Source organism: Magallana gigas, chromosome 2 (genome assembly GCF_963853765.1).
Source record: "Magallana gigas chromosome 2, xbMagGiga1.1, whole genome shotgun sequence".
Lineage (NCBI taxonomy): Eukaryota > Metazoa > Mollusca > Bivalvia > Ostreida > Ostreidae > Magallana > Magallana gigas.
This window is the reverse complement of record NC_088854.1, coordinates 51587644-51612698: the sequence shown is the minus strand read 5'-3', so window position 1 is coordinate 51612698 and position 25055 is coordinate 51587644. Positions and strand designations below refer to the sequence as shown.

The following is a 25055-nucleotide window of genomic DNA, read 5'->3' as shown; positions in this document are numbered from 1 at the left end:
ACCTAACGAGTCCTTAAACACATACGCCCTTTGTTTTCAATTTGAATAATTGTACACCTCTGCACGTCTGGGAAACAAAATGACCCTGCATGCTTTGTCTTAAATATGTTAAACATATGCAGTTTCTTCTTGTAATTCAACAGTTTTAATTAAGTCAGTGTTTTCTATGTATGCATATATATATATATCACTATTGCAAAACTGAAAATATCATAAATCTTAATTGCTGTAAAATTTCTATAACCACATTATTTACTTTCAGCATGTCTAATTATATGCATACATTAGCCTACAATGGTAAGAATGGATCCACAAAAATATTTACAGATGTAATGAATCAAAATGATTTTATTTGTTTGTGGGTAACAATTCCTAATTGTGCCTTTTGACATTGTTTGATATACTGTCTATAATAGACAACTTTGATTAAAACACCCTTCACTCTGACCCCCCTTGTCAGCTGGTCTAGGGATAGTTGATGTGTTCATGCAGTAATTATGACTATAGGTGTTAATTAAGTATGTAAAATACTAGTCTCGTTCCCTGCACTATAGACAAGGCCCATTGGGTGGCCTCTCTCACTCCGGCCGTAACTCACAAAATGACTGCATTCATTAAAGACACTCTTTCCTACGCTTTTATAAAATTACATAGTGCAATTAACAGGTATTCATGGTTACTATTTGTACATATACACTGCCAGTATATATCAAACTTTTAGACAATGAGAATTCCTTATCTTAAAATAAAAACTTATTTTACATCCTTCTACAAAATAATCTCATTTAATACATGTTCCCTCCATTGATTCACTTATTTTTGTGCACTTTACGAGGAATCATTGTAGATATTTGTTTTTCATTGAATTCCTCCACCCCCTCTTTGACCCGACTGCTTTTTTAATCTCTACAGGAAATTGTGGCTGATTTAAGTCATATTGGTTTAACAATTGATCTTATTGATTGAGGTCAGAAACCGTTTCCTCGTTTATTTAATTATTTCTCTTTAATTGTCTTACGTTTATCAGCTGATAAGGTAAAATCTGTTGTTTGGCCTACCTGTATTTTTAAAAAAACATGTACTAATTAGGAATGTTTCCACAATATTAAATGCAGTATCATTAGTAAATGTATCATGTATTGTAATAAAGATCATACATTAGTGCTTGATGCTTTTATGAACTCTGTGTTATTTTATATCCCCCGTTTCTACTTGTTTGAGGCCATTTTTTATCTCTGTCTTGTTGATACATGTAATGGGTAATAGGGAGAATAGAAACAGTCTTTGATGCTACAAGATGGAGGCGTGTTTCCTCAATGAAACAGACAATTGTTAGAAGATACAACCTTGTTACAAATGACTTTAATAAGTCTATGGGTACTCAACCCTAGAAACTATTCTCTTGGATCTTTTTTATGCAGGAAAAGCACCCTTATTAATCCAGCCATTTCCTCCACTGCACTAACCCTGAGAAAATGACACATTTCCCGGGGCTCCGAGGAATGTTTAGCTTCTATAATGTGTGCCTGGGAGTATGCTTTGACACATTTCTTTAATTCCATTGACATCAAGAATTCTAGAAGCAATAGGTTATCTCTTCTATTTGGTCATTATTCTCGTTTATATATAATAACCATGGTAACGGTTTCAGGAAATTGACTTATGGAGACAAAGAGGCTAGCACAAACCTCAATATGCCCGGGCCCTGCTGTGTTTACATAGATATTGGTCCTGCTTCTGTTTGTCATAATTCCAATTCGTAAGAAAAAAAAAATCATAAATTTTTTAACCTTCGTCAACAAATGTTTACATGTACATGTACTTCATTTGTTAAGTTGCTCCATGTAATGTAACATGATGATTGTCATTTTTGAAAAATGACATTACTGAGTTGTGGAAATCCATTTTGATAAAACGCGAGGAGTGAGTTATTAAGAGGAAGTAAGAGAGGAGTGGCAAACACATATATGCTCTATCTATTTTGGGGTATATGTTTGAATTGGCTTAGTTTATCTCGGAAAGTCTCCCATCAAATACACCAAGAAACTAATTGTCTGGAGTTTATCCTAGCTATGTCTATGTGACACTAAAACCAGCCAAACTAAGTCCTCATTTGTTGAGTATTATTACATCTTCTCTAGGTTCACTGTTAAAATATACCTTACGTATAAATGACAAAACGCTAGCTTACCTGTAACACAAGGTAATCCGAGATTTAAATCTTCTGTCGTTGAAAAAGTGGATCACTGGAAATGGTCATCTGTAAAGACATACACAAACTGTATAAATATATCACTTCCATGGGTGTTACATCCTCTATATGTAATAGTAATTTTTTCTGACTTAATATGTACATGCATAGTATACAGCGCACACTTGTATGAAACATAATAATGCTAATAAGACAATTTCAAAGAATATGAGCAGAGCATTTTATTAATTTACACTTAAGTTGAACCCACAATCAGACCAGCGCATGCTTTTAATTGTTGTTTACAAGCTTTAACTGTTCATTGGCTGAAAATAGTAGACAACACTTTAAAGTGGTTATCAAATTAAAGATGGGAGGTTCAAATCCAGGAGGTACAGGTTTTATAGTCATGATGGTACAAAACAAGGAAGTTATCTTAAACTTTTTCACATATGTCAGTATTCAAAAACGGACATAGTTTAAGATATTAAACAATATAATTCTTCCTCTGTGATATTTCTAAGAAATATAATATGTGTCAACCATATTTAGCACACACTGCATTAATGCTGCTCAAATAATTCAGTTTAAGGGTGCTTTATTTTGTTTACGATTTTAGGTACAAACAAAAAATGTTTGTGAAATTTGATAACCAAATAAACAATTAAAATAGATCAAGTTCAGACCTGATACACAAAATCTATAAATGTTCAGAAAACCATAGCCTGCTACTAAGGGTTGAGACTTTGAACAATTTATACTGTAATCGTACTGCTATCTGGTCATTACTTCGTTGAGTACAACCCACGGACATCCCAGAAAAGCAAAAACTATCACTGGCGGTTATGGCTTTGGAAATTCTGTCTTTACAAACAAACATTATGCAATACAGCAGTTATAATGAAAGAGAAATAGCAATCAGAGAGACATTGTACTGAGTGGGGTTAAAATATGTGCTGCAAACTGTAGATGCCATACGATATCTATGTCAACAGTTACAAGATATTTTGGAGGACATGGAAGGATATTGGAAATTAATTATGGTCTTTCTGTGACAAGTGGATCTTGTCTTTCCTTACCCCACACAACACTTCAGACATCTTAACTCAATAATGTACTCCCTCTGTGTAATACAAGACTTCTATTTGATAGCCTGAGATCAAACAGCTCCCTGCCATTCAGATATTATTGACACAGACAACAACTACAAAAATGAATTTAAAAACGTTTTTTTGAAATGCACTTGTGTGCACAATTGTGCAGCAGTGTTTACATTTTCCCAGTCTGAAGTGGTAGGTGCTGTTTGCCTTCTGCCTCCCCTACTCTCGAAAAAAAAAAACTTCAAACAGGAAGTGAAAGTTACAGACTGCAGCGACCAACCTAAAACCTGCACAGAGTACTACGAGGTGCATGTGACAGTGAACACAGCACGATGAAGGGGAACATGACTCAGGCAACTGAAGACTAATCACAACTAGTGGATAATTCATATACAAACAAGTCCAAAGATGCTGTAGGCAGTAGGAGTATACATCCACCGTACGATGCACTCCTTAAAGACAACATGCGTAAATCATTTCCTGGAAAACATATCATATCAAAGCAAAACAACATTTTTCTCCACTCTGTTGACTATGGTGTTCTCTTATTAATTTTGCAGGTATATACAAAAACTAGTATCTTTAACTCGTTTCACAATTATTCAGGTATTGCAGATCGATTCTTCACGTGCACGGCTGAGTCAGAAGTTTAAAGAGTTCTGGTGACAGAGGGCCTCCTACACCTCCCAGGAGATATAGCACGGAACAAGATGAATTGCCCCCAGAGTAATTCACAGAGATAATAAATAATGGGGCCCTGGACACCATTGTCTTAGTCCTTAAACTGTCAGCACGCACCAAAACAACACAAATCCTACTATCAAATCTCATACCAACCCAACACTGCTTGATGAATGTGAATTAAATTGTCCGTAAAAAAGAAAGTTTTACCTGAAATACTTAACACCAGAGTACTTATAGGTAAAAAAGAAAAAATTAAAAAGCAAGGAAGATATAGATATTTGTCTTACCCCCACAGCACAGGTGAACAGAGCCATGCATGACTAGTGCGTAAGAAAAGCATTTTATGAATGAAAGTCAAGTTTATTATCGCTAACAAGGAAATGTGTACACCCACATCTAGCGAGGGAAAATAACCCAGGCTACATAATATAGCCTTACAGGTATGCACACTCCCACCTGGGAGGTTTAATGACAGTGACATACAAGCTAGTGTACACTGGTAGCTATTTTTAATTTGGCTTCTGTCATGATATGATAATTCCAGAGTAAATACTTACTTTATAAATGAAAAAGATCTATATTGGTGCGGATGTGATGGCCAATTATCACTTCTACCCATAACAGACAAAAACATGTTTTCACTGGAAAAACTCCGTATGTCATCGCTATGGATTCTTCACCATGTTAAGGCTACCAATGGGAGTATGGAGAAGGGTGGTGCTAATAAATAAGGGATCTCACGGACAGGGGTGTAAACTAAGGGAGTTTCCTGAGTACATGCAGACTACCTCATGTAGAGGCAAACGTGATGGAGCCGATGTTTTTAATTTTCTTTCTGTAGAAAACAACCTGATTAATATATCACTTAATTTGTCTATAAGTCATGTTTTCTTTCCTTTTTAAAAATGAACAATTCCTGAAAGATATCGTGTATCTTGAGTACATGATTATGAGAGGCTTGGCGTTCAATGATTGAAAAGTTGAGTGTCTATGATCAGTAGTGTATTTTTAACCAAGCCAAGGAGGGGTGGGGGGGAGGTAAGGTCAAGGCCCGGGCTAGGTTTCTCTGTCCATGTTAGGGAACAATGTTTGTCACAGAAATTATATAGTACTGTATGTACTTCTTTTAAAAGGTGATCTTTAAAAGGCTTTAATCCTGTGTGTGCCTTATCAGTGAAAACATAACCAGTATGTATACACTGAGGTTAAAGGGAGATCTAGATAACCCCGGATAATCTCCTGAAAACACAAGCTGTACACTGTTAATTGAAGGAATACTTGTATCATCATTAGATTTTCAGGTTGTGGGCCAACATTTCTCTCTCTCTCTCTCTCTCTCTCTCTCTTTCTCTCTCCAAATTTGATGGTAGGATTACATATTAAAATATTTATTAAACAAGAGAAATTGCAAATAAATTGTCAATACACATTAAAAATCTAGGTCAAAACTTTTCCTTCTTATTTACATTCAGCTATCTACTGAGTTTGATGGCATGTCAACCCGAATGTTCCCACAGAATTACACTTCTGCAGCTAGTACTAAATTTTATGATACATGCATATGAGCATAAAAACTGAACACCAACAAAAATTTGAATTAGACCCACTGAAATTGAACAATTCTAATCATATCCCAGTTAGTATCTACAGTAATTGTCATCTTGTAACATCCCATTCCCCAAATACAAGTAGTTGACATGAACATCATTATTTTACTCCAATTCACTGTTCATCCCATTCCAGATACAGCAAAACTCGGTTATAACGAAGTCACTGGGACCTCAGAAATTACTTCGTTATATCCGTAATTCATTATAAATGTATAAGAAATTCATTAAATTTATATAGTTGGGGATCCAAGATGACTTCGCTATATCCGTAAATTTGCAATATCCGTGTTCGTACTAAACGAGTTTTACTGTAATGAAGTATGAGAAATGAAAAGTGGCCAAAAATTACACAGTACACAAATTTCAACAGGGTAAATGGGGAATTGGATGTTAATGCTTGTGTCTTGTATAGTAACATATTTGTTCAGAAAAAAAATTGAGTGGTTAACCAAGTCCAATTCATTTAAATGCCATTCACTCATTCAATAGAACAATTTTTGCCGAAACTTCTGAACATAATGAAAATATGTGAAACTGGTAGTAAAAATCTATATGCCGCTTCTTTGTATATACATTAAGTATGACACTCCAGCCGTCTGTTTAATTTGATCTACCACAACCTCCTACAGTATGTCCAACTAGTGGGGAGTTCATAGCCATTTACAGAATATCAATGAATTTAATATCCTCAAAACTGATTTTCATTGTCAGATCTGAATTGATTTATTTCATTTTAATGAATATGTTCCTAACCTTTAGAATATAGAAATCATGGCCCTTATTTCCATATCAATTCCTATTCTTAAACAAAGCATAAGGACTGCCGCAACCCACAAAGTTCTATAATCATGTTCCGGAGCTGTCCGCGCGGTCTGATAGAGCTATAGACGTCGCTCAGCTGGGGTACTACTAACGTCAGTTACAAATTCAGCTTACTACTACGGAGTGTAATGAATGGAACAGATTAGTCAGCAGTGCGAGAGAGTACGCCCCCACACGTACACAGATCTCATCAGCATAGCTGTGCAGTACTACAAGGTACTGTCTAACTGTGTCAGGCTGACACTATTTAACCGACCTAAGATGGAATCTTCAAAGGACAGCATTCTACAGATTCTGAGAAACAATAAAGAAAAATACAGGACCAAACAAAAGTCACAGACAAACTAAACAGAAAGCAACCCAATATTTTTCCTTTTTTTTGGCAAGGGGGGGGGGATGTGGTATGAAGATTGGATGTATAGAATTAAAGACTTTTTATCACTTATAAGTTCCAGTACAAGAAAAAGTTTGCAAGAAATGTCAGCATATGAAAAGGTTAATGAAAAACATCTCATTAGAAATCAGCTGGGATGCCTTATGATGTTACCTATGGCTTGACACATAAAATTCAATACTGTCCTCAAATAAGAGCTTGCTTGATTGACTATTGGCCAGCAACTAATTACAGTGTAGGAAGGAGTTGGACACATAGCATTGACACCGAATGGCCCCAAGGCTAAGCACAGGGTGGGAGTGTTCAACTGTATGTTTATCTCCTTAATCCACGAAGATTTAATGATTTCATCACCAGAGATTTCATCGTTACATCATTGGTATATAAAAGTTTGTAGCTATAGTCGTCAGATATTCATGTCAACATTGGTAAATATACAGTCTGTAACCACTGATATCAGATATCTTCATTGGTACATATAGAGAGTCCATATAGTCCTCAGATATCCATTTCATCATAGATATAACATTAGTTGCCAGATATCTAATTGCTTCATCATTGGTATACAGTCCAGATAACCACAGTCATCAGCTATTTAATCACTTCATCATGATCACTGATGTATATACAAATATACAATCCAGATACCCGTCATTTTCATCATTGGTATACCGGGTAAATAAAGTCCATACCCATAGTCAAAATATATTCGTTTCATCACAGGTATTTATTTTAAAGTTAGTACACATATTGCTCATAGATTTAATTCTTTGATGGGAAATTTATGTGAATATTTAGCATCTATGATTATACATGTGCCTGGTAGTAATTCGCAATAACAATAATTTGTCTCAAAGAAGTACTCATAAACAACGCGAAAATTGATTTTACAAATATAAAAGCTGGTTTACAGTAAAAACCAAAACATAATACCCTTAGTTATCTGATGAAATTTCATCATTTTATCCCTGATGAACGTAAGCATACTTTGTCCATACCACAATCGTCTTACCATGAATACTCACCCAATTCCATCAACACTCAGTTCTAATGATTACTACATCGTTTTTCTTCTTAATGCCACGTGACTTATATAAATGTCAAAACAAAGGTTTTTTACTCCAGTGTCACATTTTCACATTTTCATGTGTTACAGAGAATAGAAAAAAAAGAAATTTGCTGTTGTAAGGAAAATGATCAGTGACAATAATTTTCTAGAGGACTGGAAACTATTGTTTTCAGCCTAATCCTACATTACCACCTCGACACGGATTCTGCATTTTCATGATTTCCCTATCTGTAACATGTTAAGCCTTTTTTAATCTTTGATTATAGAGGACAAGAGAGTATGGGTGTACTTTAATACCTATCGTGCATTGATTATGAATGATAATTAATAATGTCAGCCTATTACAGTTAGGTGGGACGGTAACTGACATTCAAACTGATCTGTTTAAATTATATCAGCTGATTGTACATGCTAATAATTCCACAGCTCAGATAGATTATATCAGATGTGTCAACAGAACGCAATTCAACATGAGAAAAATTGATTTTTTTTTCTTTTTTAAGTTTTGGGTGTGACCTGGAAAAGCCAACTTTTCTTTTCAAACCTTTTAAATGTACTTCTGCATTTGAAACATCCGGCTTGCTTAAACTTACAGTGTCTCAAAAGTACTTCACATACAAAAAAAATCAATGCTCGAAAACCCAATGTAAGTGTTGAAGGCTTTAGCAAAAGATCACTGTAACACGACCTTTGCTAATGACACAATACACTATAAGCAGAGAGGTTAGCATCTATTAAAAGGATCAGTGAAATCATAACATGCAGTCAGTTTTCCACTTTGAAGATTTTGTGGGTTAAATTTTTGTGAGAAAGGATAAATAGCGTCAATAAAATCTGCAATTTTTTTGCACAGGTAAACAAGAGGAATTTGACTCAGTGCATGTATCATAATTCATCCCAACAGAAGTGGCATAGATCATTCAAGTTTACAGCTGCCTTGTCACACCTGATGCATTGTCAAGTCAAGTTGAAAAAGTGACAACTTATCCATTTCAATATGCCTTTAAGTGATTTGATGTGCATAAATCAAATACACTATCTGGTTTATAGGGTTATGGTTAGGGAAGCTGGTCTACATGGAAAGGACATACTGAAAGTTCAACCTCCCTCACCCCCTCATCAAGTCAACGCAGAGACTTAACCAAAAGCTATCCAGCTAGTAGAATAATTGTATGCTGTATGTCCTACGAGAAGAATCTCCAAATTCTAACTTTCTACCCACCTATGGTATGGTAACACTGAATCTGAATCTAGATATAGTCGCTCATACAATTATGCAATTCACCAGCTAAGCCAAAATGAGATTCTACACTTAAAGAGATGAGTAGTATACAAGATTTAGAGACCAAACAAGTAATACTTTAGTAACTCTTCGCTAATTATAATAAATTAATAACAAGAAAAAAATTGTAATTACACTAAAAGAATATTGAAAATCTAACACACGTTTTACAGTTACATTTATGTACCACATATCACCTACTAGTAGACTTGAAGCCCCCCCCCCCCCCAACCAACCAACAAATAAAAAACAACCGCTCCATTTGTCCACTTCCTGTGACATTGGATGTGCACCTATATGACAACCAGCAATGTCCAGCAACTATAAACTGCATCATAAAACATAGAGTGTAATGGGGACAGCCCTGGGCATCAGACAAGACAGATATTTACTGTCACAGCACTTCGTGATTCACAAAGGCACTGTGGTGAATCACATATAAGCCTACAAAAGGATTACTTCTCAGCTGAAGCTATCTTATCTCCCCCTATAGTACATGTATATATCGCTGATGAAATCAATCGGAACATCGCAAAGCAAACATTAAAACCCATTCATAATTTTCTACTCATAAAATGTTTAATGCATGTTCTGTCAATTTTCCATGGAGTTTTTTCCTAGAATTTTTCTGTACTACTGTTAAGCAACCTATCCCCCCCCCCCCCACTCATTCAATACACACAGCCACCTTAGTCACATAGGTCAATGCAATAAATCAATCTTTGAACTTCCTTTAAATGCAAGAAAAAAATCAATTATGCGGCTTATGCCTCTGTGATTAAAGAGTATTTTACCAGGCAAATATTCAGAAGCCATTATATCAGTAAAGGTGATTTGTGTCAATTTCTAAAAAACTTAAAGTACAACATTAAAGTGAAGTCATGATTTAGCTTGCTTGCACTATACACACTTTGTACTGTCACAGCATTCAGAGAGGAAATTTTGATGGGAAAGTAAAAAAGAATCTCACCACAAATGAAATAAATTTCCAGATGAATGACAATCACAGTGTTTGTCTTTATCATGTTGATGTTCAAACACAAATAACAAATGTAACCTGACAGTAGTCAGCAAAAATTCCCTCCGAAGATCCCCCCAAAAAACCCCGGACACATGGCTTCAAATGACACACATACAGGTACATCTAATAAAAACCCAATAAATGGGACCAGATTGGTATAAAACCTATAAGCAATCTAATACACATAAATATACAACAAGCGAGGACATAGGAAGTACTAATCACACCTGAGCAGGTAAAAATTTCCAGGTGATTGGCATACAAAGCAAATCAAAGGCTACACACTGTGGACTTATAAGCACACACGAAGCAAGAATTCCACTGCACCTTTAAAAGTGGAATACTTAAACAAAAATGTTAAAACATTAAGTTCAATTAATTTTGAAACACATATTTACAATGTATTTAGTATTTGATAAAATGATACAGTATTGAAACAGAATAAAAACAAAAATATGCTTATTTTAAAACTTAAAAAAATTCAAGATTATAAAATTAATATGCTTTTGAAAAATGTGCCTTATGTATATCATTATGTTTATCATTATATCAGTTTATTAAAATCAAACCATCATAAGCTCCTTTTATGTTAATTGTCATATGGTTTGATTCTCATTAGACTGTCATCACTATACATACAGTTAACTAAAGTGCACTAGAGAATGAAGTTAAGTGGCTCATATCATCATGCACTAGATTCTCAGATTTATGAATTTGGGTTTAATTCTAACTTGTCTTTAGTAAGTCTATCAGGTAAAATGTACATCAGCAACAGCTTCCTATGCAAACTTATAGGCTAAATTTTTCTATCTGGAATATTAGCCCTTTTAAAAGACCAACAATTCTTTTACGGTTACCTTAAATAATTTAGGTAAAATATATCTAATACAAAAGGTGCGTACACTGAGATTCAAATTTAATTATTATTCTTATATTAAAAAAGAAAAAAAGGAGATATCTTATTATCTTATTGTAACCGTGGGTTTTATCATCAAATAATAACACGCACAGCCATTGAGATTTCGATTGATGATTTATGGTGATACAATTTAAACACCCTACAAAATACATACAACATAATCAATATTTAATAACAATAGAACGTATTTTATCACATTTGTAAATAATAATAAATAGACATATTTATCATCAAGCATAAAATCTAAAATATTACACTGTTAGCTAACTTCATGAATTTACTATTCAAAAGGAAATAGGTCTTATTACCCAAATTATAAATAGTAAACTTATAGATGGAAAAGATCAATAATTACCGAATTGTGGACTCAGGTGACTATTACACGTAATTAGTCTAATACAGACATTGACAATGTATGATCAGCAATACATGGCTTTGACCTGTATATACAATAAGGTACTTGTCAATCTATGTACAATGATATATAATTATCAATTGGTCAGATTTATATCAATCTATATAACACGTAATAATTGATTGCTATAGCTCCGTGTAATTAATAAAACAACTTGATATTCTTTATATCATCAATTGCTTATTTACTTCTCACATCAATCACTTGCACAGAATCTTTCATTCTCTCACTAGCAATATTGTTAATGGAAATATTAATAAAAGAACTTACTTTCTAAGGTCATTGTTGTGTCCAATATAAATGACTTAAGAAGTATATATAAACCACTTTAGGACCTTCACTCTTTGACTGTAGAGTTGAAATCAAATTATACATAAAACAAACTGAACTCTCTAGGAATTTGACCCTAGAATAACCAATGGAAATCCAGAATTCTTGTTATGACCAATAGACTGTCACTGACCTCTAAACTAGTTCTTATCTAAAACTAGTCCTAATGAATATTTAAAGTAAGCTAAGAAAGATAACTCTAATAATAAATTAGTAAGTTCCTGCTTAGTGAAGTTAGTAGTATGTAAATGTACTACATGTATAATGTGTAGTTTAACTTTTAAATTGTCTTATTTATTTTAAAATATTTTATTTCTGAATTTAATTACTTAAAGTTTATAACCCTTAAAATAACACATTATCACATACTCCCCCCTGTTGAAAAATGACGTCCTCGTCATTAGGAGTATATGCATGAACAGAATTAAAACACATTTACTTGTTCATAATATTTGCAATCAACTGAATAAAAACATTTTCATACTTTTTATCGGTAGTTGCCATGAGTTGCTGTAACATAGACACTCTTTCTTTCCAGTCATCTGATACTCTGTAACAATGATAATCAGATAAATGACTGGGTGGTTTACTTACCCGTTTACTTCTTCTGACTGATCTATGCGACTCTTCCTCATCTTGATCTATATCAGTATCATGAACATGATTTTCTCCTTGTTCAGGTTCGTCTGGTGGAGTAACTTCCGCCTCCTCCTGGGCTCCGGAGTTCCCAGTTTCCATCACCTGACTCTCCTCTCTAACCTCAGTACATCTACGCCTAATGTCAGTTGGGACATTTTTATGTACTATCCTTACCAGCTGGTTATCTGAATCTGAATCATCATCAGAGTCGTCTGAGTCAGTTTCTACAGCCTTCTCTCTAATAGGCTGTTTTATCTGTCTTGGTCCTGTTATTCTTGGTCTTGGTTGTGGCTTTGGTCTACTGATACTTCTCTCAACACTAGTCTCTTTATTACTGAATGAAACATCTGTATCTAAGTAGCCAATTGGAAGTAATAAGTTCCTATGTAATGTTCTTTTCTTTCCTTCGCCATCCTCTCTTTCTACGACGTAGACTGGGATATCTGCATTTGGCTGCTCCTTCACTATATACGGCTTTTCCTCCCATCTATCCATTATCTTATGCTTTCCCTCAAATGCTAAAATTTTCACTAACACCCTATCCCCTATATCTATCCTTGCCCCTCTGGCCTTAAGATCATATCCTTCTTTCTGCTTTTCCCTTGCTTTATCTGCAACGTCTTTTGCTATTCTAAAAGCATCCTTCATTCTGGTCTTCAAGTTCTTGACATAATCGTTTAAACCTTTAAAATCTTTTCCACTGACATTTAAAGCTAAATCTATAGGTATTCTTGGATGACGTCCAAACATAAGAAAGTATGGTGTTTGGCCTGTACTTTCATGTCTTGTACAATTGTAGGCTGAAACTAAAGGTGCTACATATTCTTTCCACTTGGTTTTCTTATCTGGGTCTAAAGTTCCTAACATGTCAAACAATGTTCTATTGAAACGCTCCGTCATTCCGTTTCCCATCGGATGGTAAGGTGATGTCCTGGATTTCTGAGTACCTGTAATTTTACAAATTTCATGAATGATCTTACCTGTAAAATTAGCCCCTTGATCTGAATGAAGTCGATTAGGATATCCATAATGAAAGATGAAGTTCTTAAGTAGTGCTTCTGCTGTAGTTCTTGCAGTCATGTTTCTGGTTGGTACAGCTTGGACATATCTAGTAAAATGATCTGTAATAATTAACATATGTTGATATCCTCCTGATGATCTTTCCAAAGTGACATAATCCATACAAACCAACTCTAATGGATAGGTGGTCCTGATATTAACAAGTGGTGCTATCTGGTTGGTCTGTGATTTCCTGTGAACACACCTGCTGCATGACTTTATCCAGTTCTCTACATTCTGTGTCATACCTGGCCAAAAGAATCTATCTTTAAGCAATGACAGTGTTCTGTCTCTACCTGGATGTCCAAATTTGTTGTGAATTTCTGTCAAAATAAAATCTATTTGGTTTGCAGGTACTACTAACTGCTTTCTTGTTTCATCCTCAATTTTGATTTCCTTGAATAAAATATTGTTTTCAATGAAAAATCTATCAAAATTTCTGTTGAGGACATGTGGCAAAAATTTCGCACAAATTTCATCTGATCTAGGTTTCCTTCCACTTCTCACTACTCTCTTCCAGAACCTTAGAGTCTCGTCTTTATCCTGTTCTTTAGCCCAGTTAATGTGCTTGGTAACAATTTTCAGTGATGAACCACTATCTTCCAGATTCTCAAAATTGTCATCCAATACCAGACTCTCTACATAAGGTTGTTGGTGTAAAGTTTGACAAATAGCCTTGATACAGCTAGGAATGATAATACCTGCACCCGATGAGTCTATCTGTTTTTTGTCTGATAGTCGGCTTAGTCCGTCTGCGTCTGAATTGTTCTTACCAGGTCTATAACAAATTTCTAAATCAAAATTGGATAGGGCTGCTAACCACCTATGTCCCGTCGAGTCTAACTTGGCAGTTGTCAGAATGTAAGTTAAAGGATTGTTGTCAGTAAACACTGTCGTTTTCCGTCCATAAAGATAATCAGAAAATTTTTCCGTCACTGCCCATTTTAAAGCCAAAAATTCGAGTTTGTGTGCGGGATAATTTTTTTCTGACCTACTTAGGCTTCTACTTGCATAACTCATAACTCTATTGTACTTACCTTGTTTTTGATATAGTACGGCTCCCAAGCCATGATGACTTGCGTCTACATGTAATTCAAAAGGTTCCTGATAGTTTGGGAATCCCAGAATTGGAGGTTGAGCTAAGTGTTGTTTCAGCTGTTCAAAAGCTGCTTCTTCCTCTGAGCCCCACTTCCACTTCTGCTGTTGAACCTTGTGGCCTTTCTTCTTGATAGGATTTGGAAATAATGCAGTGAGGGGTTTGGCAATCTTACTGAAATTAGGTATAAACCTCCTGTAATATCCTATAAACCCTATAAATTTCCTTACCTCCTCGGGTGATTTAGGTTGTGGCCAGTTTAGCACTTTCTCTGTTTTCTCTGGGTCTGCTTCTATTCCATTCTCTGACACTATGTGGCCTACATACTTGACCCTCTCTTTGCAAAATACACATTTCTTTGGTGATAACTTCAATCCAGTTGTTCTGAGTTTTTCAAAAACCAGTTGCAATCTCTCTAAATGTTCCTCCAATGTTTTTGAAAAAATAATCAGATCATCCAAGAAAATAAAACAAATTTTCAGATGTAACTCCCCTAAACATTCCTCCATTAATCTTTGATAAGTTGCTGGTGAATTAGATAACCCAAATGGCATTCTATTGAACTCGTAAAACCCTAATGCTCCAACTGTAAATGCTGTTCTTTCCTTGTGTTCTTCTTTAATTTCCACCTGATGATATCCTGATTTAGCATCCAAAACGGTAAAGTACTTGTTTCCGGATAAATTCTCTAAAATTTCTTCTATTCTGGGTAAAGCGTAGGCATCCTTTTTGGTAATACTGTTTAATTTCCTATAATCTATACACATACGGAGTTCATTGTTCTTCTTCCTTACTAGAACAATATTGCTTGAAAATGGAGACTTGGATGGTCTAATAATGCCTGTGTCCAAAAGTCCTTGCAAATGATCTCTCACCTCCTGGAACATTGCAGGTGGGATTCTGCGGGACCGCTGCTTAAACGGAGTGTCATCTGTCAGCTCAATGCAGTGCTGCACTGTTGTCACATGGCCTAGATCATTTGCGTTCCAAGCAAAAACATCTCTGTTCTTGGCAAGTAGTTCTCTAACTGCATCATACTGATCTCTTGTCAGGTTATCTGCGTTGATATTCAATGTGTCAATATCCTGTTGTTGTTCACTCTCATCATCATTTTCTTGTGATGCTTCAATACTAACAGGTTGAATTTCAGCTATAATTGTTCTGGGATGAATCTTTATTGTCTGCGTTGTGACATTGCTTAGTACAATTGGTATCTGGCTATTTGTATTTTCATAGTCATACATGATAGCAGTTGGTGTTACATCAACATCCGATTTCCTTTTGTTCATCTGTATCTGCTGAATAATAGCACATGTTCTGCTGTATGGAAGTTTCTTCTCTATAAATCCGTCAATACTCTTGAAAGTATTTGGTGGTATAATGACAGGTTCCCGATTTGCTGATCTGATGACTGCTAGCCTCAATTCCTGTTTCTTAAGTCGTTTCTCCCTAAGATTGATGCATCTAAACGCTATGTACCAATTCGTCCTAAGATTAGCTTTCTGAAGAAATCTTTCACCAAAATATGCTTTAGTGTCTTCCATCAAAGCTTTTAGTATGTTGGTACCAAGTAAAATTGGCACTGTTGAATGATAATCAGTATCATCAACGATCAAAAATAATCCTATATGTTCTTTTTCACTTCCTATTCCATCTGATTGTAATTTTACCTCTATACATCCTTTGTAGGGCAAAATGCTGCCATCAGCACATTTTAGATTGAACATCTCTTGCAGCTCTTGAATAGGATAATTGCTCAAATATTTCTCATGAAAAGATGCTGCCATAGTAGATACAGTAGAACCTGTGTCAAGGAGTGCTGTTGTCTGAATATTCTCAATCTTGATTAAAACTTCCACTGGCTCTCCTACTAATTGATGACGCTGTTCATTCATCTGCAGACCTACTTGCCGCGTCTCGCAGTAGGCCTCCTCATGTTTAAACCATGAGGTCTCCTATGATCTAAACGCACCCTGCATCCATACTGAAGATGTCCCTGTTGTCCGCATCTGTAACATGTTACATCTCCTGCAGATTGTCTCCCTTGAAACTGTCCTTGTCTGTAAAACTGACCTCTTCCTCTAATATTTCCTCTGTAATTCTCAAATCTAGGTGAAGAATACTGTGGAGACATATCTTTGTCCGAGTTCTCATTTGTCGAGTATGCTCTGTTCTTCATATCTAATACATCTTTATTAAGGTTTTGAATCATAGCCTTAATTTCTTCAATTTCCTCTGTTGTTGATATTGCTTGAGTCCTTTCAGTTTTTCTTGACTTCTTCCTCTGGATCATTTCTTCTTCTTTGATCCTTATTTCATGCCTCAAGTCATCAAAGTTTTGTGTTTTGTCAAATATAAATGCTGTGGTGTCTTTCAGCTCTGGTCTCAATCCTTCATAAAACATGTTTTTGAGCATATCATTTACAGCTGCGGTTTGAACTAATCCTTCTTTCCGAGCTTGATTTAACAGATCTTCCAACCTGCAACCCCATGCTGCAACATTTTCTTCTTCCTGCTGTCTTGCAGAATAGAATTTTGACAAAACAGTTGCTTTACTGTGTATGGTGCCATAAACACTCTCAAATTTGGACAGAATATCAGTGATATTGGCATCAGGACCCAACACCATGACAATTCTAGCTGCATCACCCTTCAGTGACCTCCTTATTGCCTGTGATATGACTGATTCACAGTAATTTTCCTTAAGTAAGCACTGCACCTCATATTTCCAAAGATCAAAATTTGTGTCTCCTTTCTTATCCCCACTGAAAATTGGTAGCCTGGGATTTTTTTCCAGAAGTTGAGATGTTGTACCTCCAGCAGTTGCACCTTCTTCTGAAGTAGATTCTCGCTTTACTTTAGGTTTTGCTCCTTTTTGAAATTCCTCTAGCCACTGTTTAAAATGTTCAGGTGTATCGGCTTTGGGTTTTAAACCCATCTCGGTGAAAACTTCCGTCATAGAATCAATTTCCTTTTGTTGTAACATATTGAAACTTTGATTGAATTTGTAGAATTCAAATAAACAAATGATGAAGTATGTGACAAAAATCACAAAAATACATGAAACTAAATGCATTCGCTACCACTGCAAAAGTAATGCCACTCACTCACACGCGACACAAAAAACGAAGAAATTTTGAGTAACTTCGAATGAAATTACACGTCGGATTCGGAATTTTCAACGATTCGCAGAATTTTAATTTGATTAACACTGAAAACAAACTGTTATTACAATTTGTTTCCTAAAATTTGACTTTGATGTTTAGTTTATATGTTTATACCAGTTTTGTTTTTTTTTTAAACCCCAACAGACAGACAGAAAATGACTGACCTTACTAATTTTATGATATAATACCTTTGTTTAATATGTTTAATATATACTGTTAAATGAACAGGTTTAAGTTTTTACTTGTACTTTATATTTGTATGTGCTCAAAGTTTAAGTGCAGTGAGATTAGTAATGTGCTTAAATTCTAATAAAGTCTTATCTAGACTCTCTAAAGTCTTATCTAGACTATTCTAAACCAAAAGAAAACAAAGAACCAACTGAACTGAAATCAATATCAATCAAGTCAAACCTTAGAAATATCTTACCAAAGAACTGCAACACTGTCTGGTCTACAATGTAATGTATAAGGTCAATAAAGATAGTTGTTAATACTAGTGTTAGAAAAATTAACTTTTCTCACTCAGCTGTAGTCACACACTCTCTCTCTATCCTACTTTCACTTTGAAAAAAAAATTGCAAAAAAAAAAATCACATTCAATTAGATAACTTCAACAAAAAGTAAAAGTGCACTAATGAATAATTATAGGCCTGTTGAATAGTTATTGTAATTGATATTGATGAATAACTGAAACACAAGTATCAAAATATTGCTACAACATGTAGAAATCAATCAGCTGTTCGATGTTCGTCACCACGTGGGTTTCCTCGGAATTGGGTCAATTCAAGTTGAACACAGTATGCATATATTGCAATACAAGGATTGTCTATGCAAAGTTAATAACAGTTGGTTACGATAAGTCTTTGCTATCTTAGTCTTACCACAGAATCTTCAGTAATGCGTCCATACGAAGGCACAGCACATTTTCTTTCTCGCTTCCAATGTTTACAGTCTTTCGGAATACCTCCGGTGATTACTAGTTTCACTCTCGACTTCCGGTGTCTTCGGAATACCCTCCTACGTCACAACACCAATTGGCGGGAATTCAAATCACTCATCTTTGTGAAATCACAAATCACGTTGGGCGCCATTCTGTAACCGTGGGTTTTATCATCAAATAATAACACGCACAGCCATTGAGATTTCGATTGATGATTTATGGTGATACAATTTAAACACCCTACAAAATACATACAACATAATCAATATTTAATAACAATAGAACGTATTTTATCACATTTGTAAATAATAATAAATAGACATATTTATCATCAAGCATAAAATCTAAAATATTACACTGTTAGCTAACTTCATGAATTTACTATTCAAAAGGAAATAGGTCTTATTACCCAAATTATAAATAGTAAACTTATAGATGGAAAAGATCAATAATTACCGAATTGTGGACTCAGGTGACTATTACACGTAATTAGTCTAATACAGACATTGACAATGTATGATCAGCAATACATGGCTTTGCCCTGTATATACAATAAGGTACTTGTCAATCTATGTACAATGATATATAATTATCAATTGGTCAGATTTATATCAATCTATATAACACGTAATAATTGATTGCTATAGCTCCGTGTAATTAATAAAACAACTTGATATTCTTTATATCATCAATTGCTTATTTACTTCTCACATCAATCACTTGCACAGAATCTTTCATTCTCTCACTAGCAATATTGTTAATGGAAATATTAATAAAAGAACTTACTTTCTAAGGTCATTGTTGTGTCCAATATAAATGACTTAAGAAGTATATATAAACCACTTTAGGACCTTCACTCTTTGACTGTAGAGTTGAAATCAAATTATACATAAAACAAACTGAACTCTCTAGGAATTTGACCCTAGAATAACCAATGGAAATCCAGAATTCTTGTTATGACCAATAGACTGTCACTGACCTCTAAACTAGTTCTTATCTAAAACTAGTCCTAATGAATATTTAAAGTAAGCTAAGAAAGATAACTCTAATAATAAATTAGTAAGTTCCTGCTTAGTGAAGTTAGTAGTATGTAAATGTACTACATGTATAATGTGTAGTTTAACTTTTAAATTGTCTTATTTATTTTAAAATATTTTATTTCTGAATTTAATTACTTAAAGTTTATAACCCTTAAAATAACACATTATCACATTATCATGAGCAGAGAAATTTTAAGAGGATATAATCAAACAGATTTTAGATATCATAACAATTGTTTCTGCCTTTCAGTAGATACACTGACCAAAAATAACAATTCATAAAAATACGAGATATAGAGTGAGAATTTAACAACACAGGTATATTTTAAAATCCATTTTTTTAAAAATAAGATTCATTGATGTATAAGAATTCAGGTTTCTCAAGTACAAAAATAAAAATAACCATCTTATACGTTATAGCTAATCAGAAATAAGATAATGTGATTAATGAATAATTGTAACAGATTAATGAAATATTTCCAACCACAGATAATAAAAACCACCACCGTACCTGATTTATCTATGAGAAGATATGACAATTTGATGACAGGAAATAGTCTTAAATGATCAATATAATTTCACTGTCAGCACTGAAAATCTCTGGCCTTTTTATGAATGAAACATGGGTAGCTATTCACTAACATTAATGAGAACTAAGTGAAACTGCAGTATTGTTTAGAATAATAGTAAATATGAGAGATCAAACCAGTAAACTACAGCAAAAGAAATAAACATAGAGGTGAAACACTGGAATTTCACAACAGTACTAATTCAGAGGTCAAAGAAGAACAGATGTATAAACAAAAAATAAATGCTTATGAATCAGTAATTCCCTCAACGATCAGTGACAAAAAGACCCGATAAACGATATAGAAAATCAAGAAGTCAGAGAAGTCAGTCAGAGGAAATCGGGGAAGGCAATAAAATAACGTTTGTGTATTCCAATGAGATCTTGATATCAAATACGGTTACGTTCAGAACATCTTTAAATTCACATTTCACTTAATCTATTGTTTCATATAAATCAAAGAAAAGAGCCCACTTACCTCGACAAATATATTCATGATAGTGCATTTGTTTATGATAATTTAATAATTTTACACCCACGCAAGATAAATAGGTTAGCGGTAGTTTCGTACTTTATTTTACACTTTCATTTTTTGTGATTTCTTGAATCGGGTAATATAAATTATGTTTGTAAATAAAAAATTGTGAAATATTTAAAACTTATGAATATATGTGCAAGTTGTTTTAGAAATGTTTAGTGTGTCAGTTTTTATGGAAGGGAAATAATCGTTATTGATTGGCGGATCTATAAGAACAAAGAATAAAGAGGTGGGGATTTCCCTTATCTCTCGTATTTAAATATTAAAGATTTTAAACATTTAAAAGTCATATGACCACACTAATTTTTTTTAGAAAGGGATCTATTATTATCAGAAAGTTGCCATAACGTTACGATTTTGATTTGGTTCTTCTCTTTTTTTAAAGAGTACGTACACTGTACGTACCACATCCCCAGTCCCATTATCATAACCGTCAAAGAGACTTGTGAAAATTAGATAAGTTTTGTTAAAGTCATAGAAATCTAGTTCCAAAAAGACATAACGGCATACTGAGTTCAGAAAAGAAGGCTTTAAAAAGGACCATAAGAATTTTAATTGCGTCACAAATTTTGACCACAAAAAATGTAATTGTAGATAAAGATCTGTGTACAGTACGTGTCTTCCGATAGATTAGCTTTGCATATCTAACGTTATATAAAATTACAAATGAAAACACCTTTAATTAACAAAATATATTGTGTGTTTGTATAAAAAAACTGCAACTGCCTTATTTTTCAAATAAAGCTAAATATTGTTATAGAATAATGTTCACTTTGAACTTGATTTTTTTTTGTTATTTTGTTTTTTACTTCCGCCGAGGTTCACCAACAATTCTAATCTGGCATATGAACGTCAAAAGTCGCCACTCCGTTACCCCCCCCCCCTCCCCCTAAAAAAAAAACCCCACCAAAAACAAACAAAATCGAGGAAGCAGGATGAACCGAAAACCCATAACTTACGAAGGTCATGGCAGATCATCACAAAAGTAAATTTGAGAAAAAAGTAAAATGTAAGAAATATAAATGAAATAGGACCTATATAGTATATATATATACATCCCTGGAAATAGAAAAGATAAATATTCTTCATGATGACATGAAAGGAAATCAGTCAAGGAATCGGTACAACTAAAATAAAAAAAAAAAATGTTTATTTTGTGTAAAAGCGATTTGATTTTATATTCCATTAAATTATTTAACTTGTTTAAGAAGTAAAAGATTAATTAATCTTATACATAAATACATACCTGTATATCATATGTTATAGGATAAAAATATAATAAGTCCCTCAATCATTTATATATGTTTATTTTTATTTTGTAACGTTCTATTTTTTTTATTTACAGGACCACACATTTGATAAGAAACATTCAATAAGAAATATTCAGTTCTAATGTATTTCGAAAACAAAACTGCAAGAAAAAAAATTCTTTTTAGAATAATGATCATAACCTAGGATAAAACTGAAAATTTTAAGAGGGCTCGATGGTCGTGGCCATTTTTCAGACTTTATTGATCTTCTTAAGAAGAAGAGCCCTGTATGAAGATATACGAAAATACTCAAATTTTAAAGATAACATTTATGATATTTTTTTTTTCAAAATAAAAGTTTATAGCTTAAAACATCATTTCTGAAAAATTCAATTGCAAAGTAGATGTGATGGTTAATTTGGTGACCGCCCAACCTCCTTAATTTTAATAAACTTTCTGAAAAACTGTATCAGAAATAACAACCAGTTTATATGTTCTGTTGATACATGTATTAATTTAAGATTGAAAGTTGCTATCGAAATTCTGAAACCTGTATCGATTATCAGTGGTCAATAATTACACACATATACATGTATATCTGGACATTGTTAATTCCAATTTTTATACAGCACTCTTTTGTGAGGCCTGCAAAGTATGACCATGTAAGCGTGTCTAAGTACATGGTTGACATCATCGCCGCCTAATACGCTCTCATCATCGCCATCATCATTATTATCATCGACAGAAGCAGCAGCTGAAATTTAACACTGTGATGTCCATGCATCAACATTTTGGACATTTACATATAAACTATTAATGTAGCAACAATTCAGCAGACGTTCATAATGAACAGTCAAAATTCAGTCACCATGGATACTTCTAAAACCTTGTAGATTGACGTCAGATTGCACTAGCGTAATATTCCCTCTGATGTAAGTAATTATATAGAACACGCACTAAAAGACTGAAAAAGGGTCACGGAATGAAAGGGATTGACGATCCCGTGTTATCACTAATTTAAGGAGGGTTGTAAGTTAACCGTCAAACAGGATGAGATGTCATAGCCCCCACCCCCTCTAAGAAAGGATGTTTTGAACATATTCTGTATATTTTACAATATAGATGATAGTTCTGTTGGCCTACTGTTGTTGTGTTTCTCTCTTAACAATAGTATCATTTACTTCTGTAGGTGATATATAAAAAGAAAAATGAATATCATATAGGTACAAAACATTTTAAGAATAAAAACACCCTGGGACTTGACCTATATATACATGTCATATTTGTGCCAAGCTTAATGATTTGCGTCACGACCGGCATTTTGTAAGATAAAATATTGCATGTACAACCGGTCTATTGACATTAATTATTTTTTCAGCCGTGTTCTATAGACATCAATATATTTTTTCAGCCGTGTATATCACACCACAAACTGTATAATAATTAAAAAAAATATTATAGTTTGCTGTTGTACTGAAGAATTTTCATTTTGATTTAATCTTTTAAATTTGTCTTTCGTGGCGAAATGTTTGGGTACAATAACAATGTGCATGAACGCACGTGCCAGATGCACGACAGACGTTACGTCATCTCACAACACCTTATTTGCTGCTACTTGCTGCGTCTTTACATATTTGGATGTATCGACAAATAACTCCAAAATGTCAACAGAGACAGAATATATATACATTGTAATCATGCATGATTAATAATTCACCACATAAAACATTATAAAATCTGATAATATATTCTTCATAAATGAAATGAAGCTTCATATATTGCTGTATCATAATTTAACAGTATTAAAAATGGAAATATTGAAAAAATCTTGCCTATTTCAATTATTTTTATTTATACACACAATCTTAAATGTCATGTAATAAAATGTCTGGTGTTAATGTTAAAAATGGCAAAATATGAAATTTGTTAACTTAATTTGTGTGAATTGCTACTTTTTAGAAAGAAAACCAGAACGGATATATTCCTAGAGTGTTATTATTGACGTCCATTGTATATAAATATGAAATAGCCATATTGAAATACCCCAATTATGGCTGGTATGAAATACCAAGACAGTCCAATTAATCATACACTATATGTACTAGTATTTACTATAACATAAAACTGCCCTGTACATATAACACTCTTACGATGCAAAGAGAGACAATCACAAATTTCATACACCTAAAGACAACACTCTTTTCGACAATTCACTGTGTCTGTAGTAACATTTTGTCTTCATTTGTTTTTGTCCTTGCTCCAAAGGTTGCTGTCTTAGTAGTATAAATCTTATTGCCATTGCTTCTGTTTTTGCTAAACCTCAGCTATACCAATTGTTTTACCGTTTAGATAATTTTTCATAGAAGTAACAGTTTATCTTGCTGTTTATCTAACTTAGATTGTTGTATTTGATGCCGTATTGGTTAATGTTCTAGTTGTCTTGCTTGTTACAACCATTGCTGCAGTTGCTTCAGCTATTCAATTGCTATTGCTCTGTTGTTGTTGGTGGTGATGGGTTTTTTTGCGGTCGTTGTAACAACTATTGGTGAAATTTTTGCTGTCTTGGCTTCAGTTATGTTGTTAATTTTATTGTTGATTAATTTATATTCTTGGTGTTTTTGTAGCAAGATTGTTGTCTTGGCTACAGCTACTGTTGATTTGATTGTTGATTAGTTTGAGGTTTTAGTGTTGTTGTAACATCATTGATGTCTGGACTTCACCTATTACTGGTATTACTGACGTTTGCTGTTATATACTGTTGTTGCTGTTATTGTTGTTACGGGTTATGTTGTAAAGGATGTTTTGCATTAAATAGTATTCAAATTGCCAGTTGGAAATCATCAGATTAATCGAATATTAGATTAATCTAGTGAGCATTTTTGTGTCTTCATATTTATAGGCATAATTTATCAACTTTAAAA

General features: G+C 33.8%; 2 protein-coding genes across 4 annotated transcripts in view; both read right to left on the bottom strand.

Moving 5' to 3' along the window:
• LOC105340757 (uncharacterized) overlaps positions 1 to 20913 on the bottom strand; it is a 28104-nt gene extending 7191 nt beyond the window's left edge. The window contains exons 1-2 of one of the 3 annotated variants that reach the window (XM_011446955.4): positions 20825 to 20913; positions 2192 to 2260 (exon numbers count right to left, since the gene is read on the bottom strand). The gene's annotated coding sequence lies outside the window, so the exon portion shown is untranslated. Of the gene's footprint in view, positions 1 to 2191; positions 2261 to 4262; positions 4387 to 10122; positions 10259 to 20824 lie in introns of those variants that run through there. The other 2 variants (XM_011446957.4, XM_011446956.4) reach the window with 2 other exon arrangements.
• On the bottom strand, positions 16535 to 17617 carry LOC136271666 (paraneoplastic antigen Ma3 homolog). The gene has a single exon (XM_066072051.1). It carries the CDS (start codon positions 17615 to 17617, stop codon positions 16535 to 16537), a length of 1083 nt encoding a protein of 360 aa, XP_065928123.1.
• Positions 20914 to 25055: the final 4142 nt, after the last annotated feature.

Coding starts and splice junctions, on each gene's coding strand:
- LOC136271666 (XM_066072051.1), bottom strand. CDS start 17,617: ATGTTACAACAAAAGGAAATTGATTCTATGACGGAAGTTTTCACCGAG.